General features: G+C 38.3%; 1 protein-coding gene across 1 annotated transcript; it reads right to left on the bottom strand.

The window, feature by feature from the left end:
• Positions 1–6,139: 6,139 nt before the first annotated feature.
• On the bottom strand, positions 6,140–14,543 carry purg (purine-rich element binding protein G). The gene has a single exon (XM_065017232.1). It carries the CDS (start codon positions 14,021–14,023, stop codon positions 13,001–13,003), a length of 1,023 nt encoding a protein of 340 aa, XP_064873304.1. The 5' UTR covers positions 14,024–14,543; the 3' UTR covers positions 6,140–13,000.
• Between the last annotated feature and the right edge of the window lie 270 nt (positions 14,544–14,813).

Here is a 14,813-nt window from a genome sequence, read left to right as displayed (position 1 = left end):
GAAATGGCTTGACCTCAAAGTCACATGCTCAGTTGCAAAGGCTCAGGAAGTCCCCGCCACTGCTACAGCTCACACCTCCTATAGCTGCATATATAGGTTCTTACCACAAAGACTAATATATTCTACTGAAAGACAACAAAATGAAGACATAATTTTCCAATTCTGTTCATAGACAGTTTTGGTTTTGACTGAATACACAATCAATTGCCCTTTAATTATTGTTAAATAGCTTTTCATCGTTTTATAATAGTTCCCCTATATTGAACAACATGTTGAATCATGGAAAATGTACTGATCTGAAGAATAAGCACTGCAGCACACTGACCTACACACATACACTAACATCATGGGTGGTATGCTAATTACAACAGCTATAATAGTCAACTCCAGACAGTGTTGGCAAACTGCATGTAATTCAGCTATTAATTTAACTACATTTTACAGTAGCTTGGTGTTAGTTGAACTCAATTCAAATGTTGGTATTTTTTTCAGTAGTTCATTATTTTGTAGCCATGTAGCGGTGTAGCTGACTACTGGAACTACACTCTACTTTTATAGCTAAAATAAAATAATGGATGAAATAGGCAAGAATTTTCTTTATTTTTCGGCATCAGGCCTAATTCTCCCTTGAAAAATAGGTTTTGCGTTTAATTAAGCTAAATTGCACATTCTGCTAACATCTGATTCCAGAGTGATCTGTTCTTGAAATTTGTAGTCGATAACATATCAGGTTTAGATATGATAATTTTTCACAAAGTAGTTTGGAGGTAGTGAACTACCTTTTCAAAGTAAGTTTAGTTAAATAAACTCTAGCTTTAGTGTAGCTTAACGTCTTCCAGTGTGAAGTTATCGGTTGCTTGGTTAAGTCTTTTTTCAGAGTAGCTTCCTCAACACTGACTAGAGATGGGCGGGCGTATGTGATATAATTATGGGCGCACAGTGATAAAAAGCACCAAAACTGAGGCCTCTCTTTATAGTGTGACCTTTTGTGTATTTACATGGTGGTTACAGGGCCTACAGAAAGGATTCACACTGCTTGACTTTGTCCACATTTTGTTGTGTTACAGACTGAATTTTAAAATGGATTCAATTGAGATTTTGTGTCACTGGCCTACTACACACAATATCCCCATAATGTCAAATTGGAATCATATTTTTAGAAATTGGTAAAAAATGTCAAGCTGAAATGTCTTGAGTCAATAAGTATTCAACCCCTTTGTTACGGCAATCCTAAATAAATAAGTGTAAAAATGTGCTTTACAAGTCACATAAGTTTCATGGACTCACTCTGTGTGCATTAATAGTGTTTAACATGATTTTTTAATGGCTACTTCATCTCTCTACCCCTTTGCACCCTACACTTGATCTGTAAGGTCCCTCAGTCGAGTACATTTCAAACACAGAATCAACCACAAAGACCTTGGAGGTTTTCAAATGCCTCACGTTGAAGGGCACCTATTGTTATAAATATGTATTTTTTAAGCAGATATTGAATATCCCTTTGAGCATGGTGAAGTTATTAATTACACTTATGATAGTGTATCAATACACCCAGTCACTACAAAGATACAGGTGTCCTTTATAACTCAGTTGCCGGAGAGGAAGGAAACCTCTCAGGGATTTCACCATGAGACCAGTGGTGACTATAAAACAGTTACAGAGTTTACAATACTAACCTAAATGACAGAGTGAAAAGAATAAAAAAAATATTACAAAACATGCATCCTGTTTTCAATAAGGCACTAGTAAGTAAAACTGCAAAAAATGTGACAAAGAAATTAACTTTATGTCCTGAATACAAAGCGTTATGTTAGGGACAAATCCAACACATCATTGAGTACCACTCTTGATATTTTCTAGCGTGGTGGTGGCTGCATCATGATATGGGTATGCTTGTCATCTGCAAGGACTAAGGAGTTTTGGGGGGAATGAAAACAAACCGAATAGAGCTAAGCACAGGCAAAATCCTAGAAGAAAACTTGGTTCAGTCTGCTTTCCAACAAATACTGGAAGACAAATTCACCTTTCAGCAGGACAATAACCTAAAACACAAGGCCAAATATACACTGGAGTTGCTTACCAAGATGACATTGAATGTTCCTGTATGACCTAGTTACAGTTTTGATGTAAATCGGCTTGATAATCTTTGGCATGACTTGAAAATGGCTGTCCAGCAAATCGACAACCAACTTGATAGAGCTTGAAGAATTTTTAAAGAATAATGTGCAAATATTATACAATGCAAAGCTTTTAGAGACTTACTCAGAAAAACTCACAGCTGTAATCGCTGACAAATGTGATTCTAACATGTATTGACTCAAGGTTGTGCATTCTTATGTAAATAAGATATTTATTTTTCAATAAATTAGCTAAAATTTCTCAAATCATATTTTGAGTTTGTTATTAAGGGATATATTGTGTGTAGATGGGTGAGAGAAAACAGATTTAATCCATTTGGAATTTAGCCTGTAACACAACAAAATAAGTCAAGGTTTTTGAATACTTTCTGAAGGCAGGTACATGTAATTAGTGTGGATAGGTACACATTAGTGTGGGTACTAGGTAGACCTATGGATTACCATGTAAATGGGTGGTTGACATAATGGCAAACACAATATAACTTAATTTAAAATGGTTACAATTGTGACATTACTAAAAGCTTTGTTTTTTAAAAATCTTGGAAGAGCTCATGAGTTAATTCATCCAGTGTTTGTGTTTTTTTTCTCTCACAATTCTGAGCCAAATGTGCTAATTGTCCAATGTTGTGTCTGTCCCATGGACGATTGTGGAACTTTGAAATTAAATTAACATAAATTAATAAAAACATGAATACAATTCCCTTCACCTACTCTTGTACTTATGATACAGAAGTCTCTTTCAAGAAACAATAGTTCCCAAGTCCATTTGTGATATTTCAAAAATTCAACTTTGTCCTCAAAACCAATGTCCAAACGGTGTGACACAATTCTGTGATCAAACAACGAGCAAGCATTTGAGCACCATTGGACAGGGAAGGGTTCTCTTGCAACGAGGAAGTACAGAAGACATTGCTGGAGCACATAATTGGAACAGATTGGCAGCTTTGTTGTATGTTGTGTATTGTCCACGAGGTGAGGCCAAAAAATAAACATTTAAAAAGGTGTTGTCTTGAACAAAATGTTAAGGCAGGTAACATGAGGCAGGTAACATCATCATAATACACAATTAAACAAATTGTTTTCTATCTAGATTTTTATCTGTGAATCTAATTCAAAATGTAATGGGGAAACACTTGGTTATGGTCATTAGATGAGGAAATTCTAGAATATAATTACTGACGTAACAACAGAAGAAACTAATAATTAGTCAAATTAATATTTTTGTCTATTGGGGAATTACTAAACCTATATATTAGAATGAATTATAATGCCACACCAGAGGACAAATTCAAGGCTATAATGCATGACATGTTTAATTAAATATGATTTTTTTCAATAAATAGAAGGTGGCCACGTAACATTTTTAATTGTTTAGACAGTCTATTGCAACTATATGTTTAGTTTACATTCATTTTAGAATACATATTTTTTCACTTTTGTTTTGGCCATATGGCAACTACTTAAATACATATACACACAGTGGCTTCAGAAAGTATTCACAACCCTTGACCTTTTCCACATTTTGTTGTGTTTAATGTGTTTAATTCCATTCGCTCAGTTCCAGCTATTAATATGAGCCTCCTCCCCTCAGCAGCCTCCACTGCTCTGTACCCCATACTTTATCTGTAAGGTCCCTCAGTCGAGCAGTGAATTTCAAACAGATGCAACCATAAAGTACAGGGGGGTTTTCCTAATGCCTCGCAAAGAAGGGCATCTATTTATTTATTTGTATTTATTTAACCTTTATTTAACTAGGCAAGTCAGTTAAGAGCAGATACTTATTTACAATGGCGGCCTACCAAACCCCCCTAACCCGGACGACGCTGGGCCAATTGTGCGACGCTCTATGTGACTGCCGATCAAGGCCGGTTGTAATACAGCCCAGGATCGATCCCGGGTCTGTAGTGACGCCTCTAGCACTGCGATGCAGTTAGACCGCAGTGCCACTCGGCATGGTAAAGTTATTAATGATGCCAACGATTGCAGCGTCATCCAAAGAGCAGACAAAGACCAGACCATTGGTTGCTACGCAACGACTGACTGCTTCCGGCTCAGAATACCACCTTAGCCGTGCACTGAAGCTGGTACAAGGTGATTGAACAGCTCCCAACAGCAAAGATGTTCTGGCTGGTCTGGTCTGGTAGATAGTCTGGCTGGTTTTAGCTAGTAGATAGTCTGGCTGGTTTTAGCTAGTAGTCTGGCTGGTTTTAGCTAGTAGTCTGGCTGGTTTTAGCTAGTAGTCTGGCTGGTTTTAGCTAGTAGATAGTCTGGCTGGTTTTAGCTAGTAGATAGTCTGGCTGGTTTTAGCTAGTAGTCTGGCTGGTTTTAGCTAGTAGATAGTCTGGCTGGTTTTAGCTAGTAGATAGTCTGGCTGGTTTTAGCTAGTAGTCTGGCTGGTTTTAGCTAGTAGATAGTCTGGATGGTTTTAGCTAGTAGATAGTCTGGATGGTTTTAGCTAGTAGATAGTCTGGATGGTTTTAGCTAGTAGATAGTCTGGCTGGTTTTAGCTAGTAGATAGTCTGGCTGGTTTTAGCTAGTAGATAGTCTGGCTGGTTTTAGCTAGTAGATAGTCTGGCTGGTTTTAGCTAGTAGATAGTCTGGCTGGTTTTAGCTAGTAGATAGTCTGGATGGTTTTAGCTAGTAGATAGTCTGGCTGGTTTTAGCTAGTAGATAGTCTGGCTGGTTTTAGCTAGTAGTCTGGCTGGTTTTAGCTAGTAGATAGTCTGGCTGGTTTTAGCTAGTAGATAGTCTGGATGGTTTTAGCTAGTAGATAGTCGAGCTGGTTTTAGCTAGTAGTCTGGCTGGTTTTAGCTAGTAGATAGTCTGGATGGTTTTAGCTAGTAGATAGTCTGGATGGTTTTAGCTAGTAGATAGTCTGGCTGGTTTTAGCTAGTAGATAGTCTGGCTGGTTTTAGCTAGTAGATAGTCTGGCTGGTTTTAGCTAGTAGTCTGGCTGGTTTTAGCTAGTAGATAGTCTGGATGGTTTTAGCTAGTAGATAGTCTGGATGGTTTTAGCTAGTAGATAGTCTGGATGGTTTTAGCTAGTAGATAGTCTGGATGGTTTTAGCTAGTAGATAGTCTGGCTGGTTTTAGCTAGTAGATAGTCTGGCTGGTTTTAGCTAGTAGTCTGGATGGTTTTAGCTAGTAGTCTGGCTGGTTTTAGCTAGTAGATAGTCTGGATGGTTTTAGCTAGTAGTCTGGCTGGTTTTAGCTAGTAGATAGTCTGGATGGTTTTAGCTAGTAGTCTGGCTGGTTTTAGCTAGTAGTCTGGCTGGTTTTAGCTAGTAGATAGTCTGGATGGTTTTAGCTAGTAGTCTGGCTGGTTTTAGCTAGTAGTCTGGCTGGTTTTAGCTAGTAGTCTGGCTGGTTTTAGCTAGTAGTCTGGATGGTTTTAGCTAGTAGTCTGGATGGTTTTAGCTAGTAGATAGTCTGGATGGTTTTAGCTAGTAGTCTGGCTGGTTTTAGCTAGTAGATAGTCTGGCTGGTTTTAGCTAGTAGATAGTCTGGCTGGTTTTAGCTAGTAGATAGTCTGGATGGTTTTAGCTAGTAGTCTGGCTGGTTTTAGCTAGTAGATAGTCTGGATGGTTTTAGCTAGTAGTCTGGCTGGTTTTAGCTAGTAGATAGTCTGGCTGGTTTTAGCCCCTTACAGAAAAAAACGCATGATTTCATGTGGACAATCACATGATCACATGTGTGTAGTTTTATGTTATCACATGTTGCTTTACATGTTGCCTCGTGTTATTACATTAACTTCACATGAAAGCATGTATTTTTGGAACAGTTCACACATGGCCAGGTGACATTCATGTGTTTTTTCTGGAAGGGGCAGGTCAATCAGCTACCAGTTACCATGTCTCAGAACCTACCTAGAGCTAGCCAAACTGGTTTAACTGGTCTCCAGGTTGAGCTGGATTTTCCAGCAGGGTATGTTTTAGGGACATGTATTCCAAAGTGGTACCAAACTTAAAAATCGAGTACAGGAAACATACTTCACAACTGGATTAAACTGGTGAAATTTTTATTGAACACTAAAATAAAAGGATTGATGGTTAATACAACTGTAAAACATCCACATGTTCATCTATACCCTTCAATACCCTTCAAAGCAATACATCTGTTGCCATGAGAATCCGCTTCATTTTCCAGGACCGCATCATAACCAATGATGTATATAAACCCTGGATTGTTGACGCTATGTATCAGCCATATTGACACTCCCCAGTAGGCGCTGTCCTCCATAGGAATGAATGGAATTCTACAATATTTCAATGTTTCAAGGACAAAATTGCATGTATTTAAGTATTTTGTTGTTGTAGTGGGGACAGTAACATTAGTAATCTCAAAAAACTAGACTAAGGAAAATGCTATATATTTTGTACTTTATGTTTAGCTCACATTATATAATTTTAAAATATGCATTAAGGTGTCTGTAATAGAATATTTGTTGCAAAAGCTAATGTAGATATTTATAAATGAATAGCATCCAATGGTGGGGGAGTGCCAAGATGGAGGCACGGTGGCTTCAACATAACGCCCCTATCAGTCATGTAGTGTTTATATAAATCACTGATCATAACCCTTTGAAGACTGCATTCTCTTCAGCTTTACCCTCTCCCGGACCCTGCTACATGTAAAAGCTATTCAAAGACAAACATTTGAATCATTAGCATAAAAAATTAAAAATATCATTAGATTGTCTATAGATCTTTTGGAGCATACTCACAGAGGCAGGGTAACTGTAAATAGGCATCACTGATCCGATCACTATTTCCTTTGGCTAAAGTATCTTGTCACCTTGGTACTAACTGCTTTGAAAGCGGTAGGAGATACAGGTCTCTGTCTCCCATCTGTCTAGCTGTAGGGATGTCTTTTGCTTATAGCAAACACAATTTGCTAAATTCTGTAGTAATGACAGACTCTCCCTGGGGCCAGTACAAATGACACTCTGGTGGCAAAGTGTTGGTAGTACATGTCCTAATTGATGACGAGGCTTTCACTGACAGTAGGCTATTTACAGTTGCACTTTACCATGTGTGTTCTGGGAAGACATCTTGTGAGTGCACAACATGTCGAACTTCAAGTTTTTTTTATCCTACTTTTGAAATGTCCTCTTTGCATGCATGCAGTTTGGTTTCATATGAGCACCTTTATATCTTATCATATAGCACCATTTTTTATAGTAAATCCCCCCCCCCCTTTCAGTTTAGGACCCAACTGTTGGCATGCATAAACTTTTTTTTAAACGTGTTTTTTCTCAGATAGGTTTTTTCTAAACGTTGCAATCTTTTACAAACATTACAAGGCAATAAATGGATATTCATACGGTACCATACATGTAGAACATGAAGTATTACAGTACACAGGTTAAAGAAAGTTCTAGAATACTAAACAATTGCTTTCTTGTTTTGAGTCATATAATATTCTATAGGACACGCTAATGTTATACATTACATTTATCCAAAGATACACTAAACATTTTTGCTTCACTATTTCATTTTTTATATCATTACCATAGACAGTTATATTTCGAAAAATCCCACTGCAGTAATGCCATGATAAACACAAAAGCCAAAAGAAACAAACCAACAAAGCTTCTTCAATAGCCAGACTTTTTCACAGCACGCTACCTACACAACAATAAATTAGAAACATATGTAAATACGCCATCACTTTTCCCAAGTGAAGCCGGGACTCCTTTTCTCTTCATTGTCACTACTGCAGTTAGGTGGTTATTAGTGTTTTGTGGAACTCAAGTACTAAGTAGCCTATTCTTTTGAAATGATAATCTCCTAAACATGCTTGAACATCATTGGTGTTTTGTGCAATAGAAATCTGTTGCAATAAACATATCCCTCTTATTTCTTTCACAAGATTGACAGGTAATCTTTTCCATTTGTTCTAAAAACTAATAAAAATGATAATCCTAATCAAAACAATACCACCAAATTGTAAAGAAGTTTTAAGGCTAAAAGGTTGTAAAACCTTTTGTTTGGAAGATAACAGTCCAAATTGAATTCATTCAAGTGATTTATAAGAGACCAACTCAACCTTCAATGATGACCTTGCTTGCTCTTACAAAGACTTTTTAACCATTCAAACACCTGCCCAAGTCTAGTTGGATATCAGGCCGACACATGATCTAGTATGGCTTTCAGGCAAGCTACAAATACGGAATAGTCAATTAAATTCATTCTAAGCGTGTCTTTCTTGGATAATACCGGTACGTCACTGTATTTTCTGTGGAGTCAATTGTGAAATACAACGTCCTTAATAGATTGCAAAAATAATAATAATAACTACAGAAAGCATTACATAATATACCAGACAAATATAATGGAATAGAACAGTATAATATATCTTTCATCTTTAATTCCATAGAATTTATCATTGACTTAATTTCATATATTTTTGTTTGGTAGAATAATAATGAAGAGGAAACCTGTGTGCACGTCATCTAAAGTGCTTGTTTGATCATGTTGGGTTGATAGTTCCACCCACGTGAAATGGTTCAGGGAAATTTTTGCAGCAAGATCTGGAGCCTTTTGTGGTTATGTCAAAACAACATATTTTTTCTATAAGTGATTAGCTCCAAATGTACAACAATTGAGTACTTTGCATTGGAAATGATAACCTTTGCTGCAACCATAAGGAGCTGTAAATTAATTTAATTTTCTTATCATCACGACACCACTACAACTTGGATTTAATCCTTAAACTTGACAATCAAACAAGACAAGTTACACTCAAAGAAAGTTTGTCTTAACCATACGCCTACAGCAGTCAGAAAGGTATGGACATTTCATTTTGTATAATTTCACAAGAAAACAGAGAAAGCTCAAGTATATTTACTAAATTGTGAGAACTTTTGAGAATTGAAGGTAGATATCAACCTCATTGGACATTGCCATTGCTAGCTGCCCTTACTTTAACAACAACCCAATCCACCTTACTTTAACAACAACCCAATCCACCTTACTTTAACAACAACCCAATCCACCTTACTTTAACAACAACCCAATCCAAGTAGACAAAACAATGCTATTACACTGTAAGACCTTATTTAAAAGGGGTCACAGTGGGTTCAGGTAAAACAAGACTAGGAGCAGAAGGGCGGGCTAATAACTTCATGGCCACTATCTGGGTCAGTTTATCTTTAAGTGCAGCTTTTTTTTAGATTAAAATAGGCGATATCAGCATCTAGCAGAAGATTAGCCTTATGGTGTGGTAATTTAAGTGCATGATTGTCACATCAAAGTTAAACCAATGCATGGATCATGTGATCCCTCCATGTAAATTAAGTAATAAACAGCAGAGGGAAGTGCTGCTTTTAAAGTGCTTTCTTAAGGAGGCTTGTGTTTTAAAGAGCAAATAAACTGTGCATCCCCACTCATATTCTCTCTCCATCTCCAAGAGGAAAAAAGCCATTGTTTATAGCCTAGGCCAAATTTTCTCTTACTTTGCCCCCCAAAATACTGTGATCAGCCATATAATCTCAAATACATCACGGGGCATCTGCACTCTAAAATGTAGATATAAATTAAAGCATATGGGAACAAATGTAATATATTCCACATTTTGATTAAGTATGAGAATCCAAACGAATGTTGTAGTAAAGTTGTGCTTCGAATTATTTTTCTATAATAAGTTGTAAAACTTTTAACGTTGGAATAGATGAATGCAATCATTCAAGTGGAATTTCCATACCACACATTAGATAACAGAAAAACAATGAATAACCAGACTATTCTTGCGCTTTTCATGCACTATGGTTTGGATTGCTACCACTAAGAATTTAAAATAAATACCGGTCTTTAAGATATCAAAAATCATAATATTAAAGTTTGGTTTTAGAGACAACGATTTTTAACCTTGTCTTTTTTTTGTGATTGACCTATCCCTTTTTCATAATATACAAAGTACCTCTTTCCTTGATATTCAAGATTCAGTCAACTGCATTCATTTGAAACCACAATATGCCTTAACACAGACTGTGGAAACTTATGTGACAGTAGCATGATGCATTCTGACTTTTCTATTAGGTTGTTCTCTCCAATGGATCTTCCATGCGGGACAAAATGTAAAGAAAATTACATTTGTCCATTTAAGCTCTGCAGAAGAACCACTGTTTTATAGACTCTGTGCAATGGGGCGTAGTTGCTAGGGAGTTGCAGCCAAAAGGAAAACCATGAAGAAATATGAACGCCTATTTCATACATCCTTTATCCCCAGATGCAAGGGAAATGTAAAATAGGAGTTTCAGCACAGAATGTTGGTTACAACTAGTACAAACAATTGTTAAGCCCTTACGAGTACTGCAAGATCATTTGTCTAGCAGACATGTGAAGAGGTGTTCAGACCAATGAGGTGTATCCTATGTGGATCAGCATATGATATTTCATATCACTGACCATATCAGCCCCATCACCATATCTGGCATTAAGTCTATGGAGCGGTTTCGTGGACACAGACCCTAAATGGTGAAAATTATTAATGGATTAAAAAAATAATAATAATAATAATAATAATAATAAAAATCGAGCAATATTATTTTTTGACAATATTATAGATATTTTTTGCTACTGTAGATAGCATTAGTTAGCGCTAATTGGCTGTACCTGCGCCAAAACTCTGCTATCTTTCCTCCTATAGCTTGTTCTATATCTTCTTAAATACTGAGCCAACCTGTTTTCAGCCATTTTATTACCCTGACTGATCAAAACTTGTTTACTCTTGACTCTCTCTTGTCTCTCTGCAGCAGACATATGGTGAGCAATACATTTGGAACATCAAATCGCAATATCGAATTGCAATACATATAGAAGTATTGTGATAATATCGTGAGGTCCCTGGCAATTCCCAGACCTAGTAAAAAAAATGGATAATAAAAGCTCCAGAGGTCTAAAATGTGGAAACAATTTAGATGTGGAGGAAGACAGAATATCACCTGTCATTTAAAGATCTCCGAGGTACCTGTGACAAGGGATAAACTGTCTGCTGCCTAACTCATTATAAACTGGGTGGTTCGAGCCCTGAATGCTGATTGGCTGACAGCCATGGTATATCAGACCGTATACTACGGGTATGACAAAACATTTATTTTTACTGCTCTAATTAAGTTGGTAACCAGTTTATAATAGCAATAAGGCACATCGGGGTTTTGTTGTATATGGCCAATATACCATGGCTATGGGCTGTGTCCAGGCACTCTGCGATCCGTCGTGCCTAAGAACAGCCCTTAGCTATGGTATATTTGCCATATACCACACCCCCTCGTGCCTTATTGCTTAATTAACACATAGGCAACAAAGCCTATATCAATAAAGATTATCTGTGTTAGGAGCTTTTCTCAGCATGACTTGACACTAAAAATATTGTATAGCAGATCATCAAAAAATCCAAGTGAGAAATTTGGTTTTCACTTCAAATTAATTTGTTAATATGTTAATAAATGACAGTCAAATGCATTAAATAACTTTTAAAATACACAATGTGATAATGATAATTTTGGGGACACAGACTAAGTTGCACCTGTTAGTAGTAAGGGTATCTGGGGTGTATTGATAGCTGCATGGGCTTGATCTCAATGTTTCAAGTATCATTGCAAGATTTGTGAAGGCATCAGAATTTTTACTGAAATTCTGGAACATGAGCAGTTTTAAGGCTACACCAAGACTCCGTTCCAACTGACACAGTTTTCCCTTTATAGTGCACTACGTTTGACCAGCTCCCTATGGGCCCTGGTCAAAAGTAGGGCACTATACAGGGAATAGGGTGCCATTTGGGATGCATCCCAAAAACATGGAATGAACATCTACTGTGCTCGGTGGTGCGATAAAAAGTAGATTGCATGAATAATAGCCTATCTTTCTGTCAAAGCTGTGTGTGAATGTATATGAGATGATGTAACACTACCGTTATAACTAAGAAATTACAGCATCACTGCTAATCAACAGTTTCTTGATCTCCCACTTTGTATATCATATCTAAGCCCATGAATCATATCTTTCATATAGGCATTAGATGGTTATTTTGCAGAGAGACATTGTTTAAAGATACATATTCTCATAGTAGTGTAGCATGGGTACCAGTCTGTTTGAGTTATCATTGCACTCTTTGCTATGTCATGTCATGTTTGGCATGACACAGAGTAGGTTCTGGAGTTCAGGCTAGTGGTAGTGTGCATTTCTATCAAGTACTATTATTATTATTATATTATTTGGTTAGTGCCCAAACCACACGGATAACAATACCCCAAATCCTTCATCCTTGTTTATTCTCAATCTTTAAATACTAACTACACAGAGCAAATGATTGTTGATGTTTAAACAACAATATCATGTCTAGCCTTCAGCTGTAAATCTTACAATACACCCCACTGCCAATGCTGGTGGGATACCGGAAGTTGTACACTATCATGTCTCACCCTGAGGTATATGGGGCTCACCTTTTTTCTTCTTCACTCAAACAAGCACATGCGCACACGCACGTACATTCACACACACACTGCAATTCTTGAAATGGACAGTCGACCACAACGAAACATTTTTCTACGCTTCATATAAATGACCTAGCTATGTTATCATTTAGCATTTTGTATATTAGTTTTCATTGTGCAAGAATAGGCAAACCGTCCTCCTGCACCGATTTCAAAACGGATGCCATAATCTAAATATACGAATGAAACACAATAACCATGAAAAAATGTAAAAGTGCTAGTTGACAATAGTCATACAGTACAGTATTATAGAGGTACATTGAGAATACTTTTTCTTATAAACTAGGATATTGTCACGTTTACCTTTTCCCTTTTCCGTTTTAACCCACCATCACTAGAAACCTCTAACAACCACAGTATGCCATTGTCAATCCTCTTGGTCTTCACAGTCCTCGCGAGTCTCTGTCCTCTTCTCGTGACAGGTGAAAATTCGCCGCATTTCTCCCTCATACCTGATGAAATTCTCTCCAAATCTGGCCCAGGCTTTCATGGGGACTGTTATGGTGTTCCTGTATGGCTGTCGTACCTCGCTAATCTTCAAAAACACACCGTAGCGGTTGGAACCAACGTCGAAATAAAACCTCTTATTGTCCACTCGAAAGGATTCTGCCTCGGGAAGCTCGGGGGATTCTTCGTGGTTCCTATTGCCTCTTCCACGCTCATCCGTGGCATCACCATCGCCGTAGTCTTCAATAAGCTGCGACAGTGCATCTCTGAATTCGATTAGCCCTTGAGCCGGCAACACTATGGTCTGCTCGATGCCCTGGCCGTAGTAACCCATGGTGCCATGTCCTCTGCTGACAGTCTGTCTGATGCGGAGGAACCTGCCTCGCTGGTTCTCTTTCAGATCCAGATAGTACTTTCTATTGTCTCTCTCAATGAATTCACTCTTCAGGACGCGATGAGTATGCTCCTCCGACACCGCAGAGCCGGTGGGAGATACTGATGCTGCGTGGTGGTGATCTTGCTGTCTTCTGCGGGAATCTTGGGGGCGGCCCTGGCCATTGCTCTGCTCTTCTGGCCGTGGTGCCAGGCCACCTCGCAACCCAATGTGAGCGTAATAATCGATGAAGTCCCCCAGGCAATATCGTAGATCGGGCGCCATTGACATGGACAGCGTTAATTTGCTCTTCCTGATGTTATCATGGCGGCCTCTTCCAATCCAAACCTCTGCAATTTTTAGGAATCTGCCCCTTGCACTTTGTTTTACGTCCAAATAAAACCGTTTCTTCTGGATATCGACACGTTTAGAGGCAAGCTCCTGAATGTCTATGCCCTGCTGCTGTGTGCCAGGGTGAACATACTGTTGAGGATATGCGCCTCTCGTCATAGAATCTGATGTAATCCTTCCCCTGCCTCTTTCCATCCCTCTTGAACATGTATCAGCCATAATTATTTCGTTTCCACCACAGTTAGCACACGAAAATTTGCTTATCCATTAATAGCCAACATGCTGTCTTTCAGGTAACGTTTAGCATATTAATTTAGCTAGCTAGCCTGCCAGCTTGTGGCTATAGTATCCTAACACGTTTGAAAAATGCCTCGAATGACGTAAAAATGGCAGATACTAGGCAGGAATCGTCAGCAGATCGAGTTTCTGTGTCCTGATTAAAGGTCAAGCGTAACGTTTGGTGCCGTTTCCATCGTAAACCATGGCAAGCCGGGTTACCTAGCTACCCCTTTCCCTGCATCTGACACTTCTCCCCCGTCTGCTAAGAGGCTATGAAAGCTGCTAGCCTACTGAAATGAAAGGAGAAATCGTCCAATCCAGGGTCTCTTGGTTCCGTAGCAGCGGCTTGATGAGCCCAATGAACCCACCCACCAAGCACGGACCAACGCCAACGTCTGTTGGACGTCTTTTTTTGGTCCTGTCCGGATCAGCCCTTTTTTTGTATTTTTTTGGTGAGGTTTTTGGTGAGGTCAGGACCGGCCTTGATTTCAACGTCCGGACCACATTTGGCACACACCTAGGCGTCTATAATTGGTTCAGATTTGGTTCAGTCGTGACCGGCCTTGATTTGGCCCAAACATGGACATCTATGATTGGTTCAGATTTGGTCGAGTCACTAAAGAAAAGTAGAGTATGGTACAGTACAGTATAATATACTGTATTGTACACTACTTTACTCTAATGTACTCTACTGAATAAAACTCTACTGTCCTGTACCATTCTCTACTGT

This window comes from Oncorhynchus nerka, linkage group LG4, assembly GCF_034236695.1.
Source record: "Oncorhynchus nerka isolate Pitt River linkage group LG4, Oner_Uvic_2.0, whole genome shotgun sequence".
Taxonomy (NCBI): Eukaryota; Metazoa; Chordata; class Actinopteri; order Salmoniformes; family Salmonidae; genus Oncorhynchus; species Oncorhynchus nerka.
The sequence above is the reverse complement of the archived record's forward strand: the minus strand, read 5'-3'. Positions and strand labels throughout refer to the sequence as shown.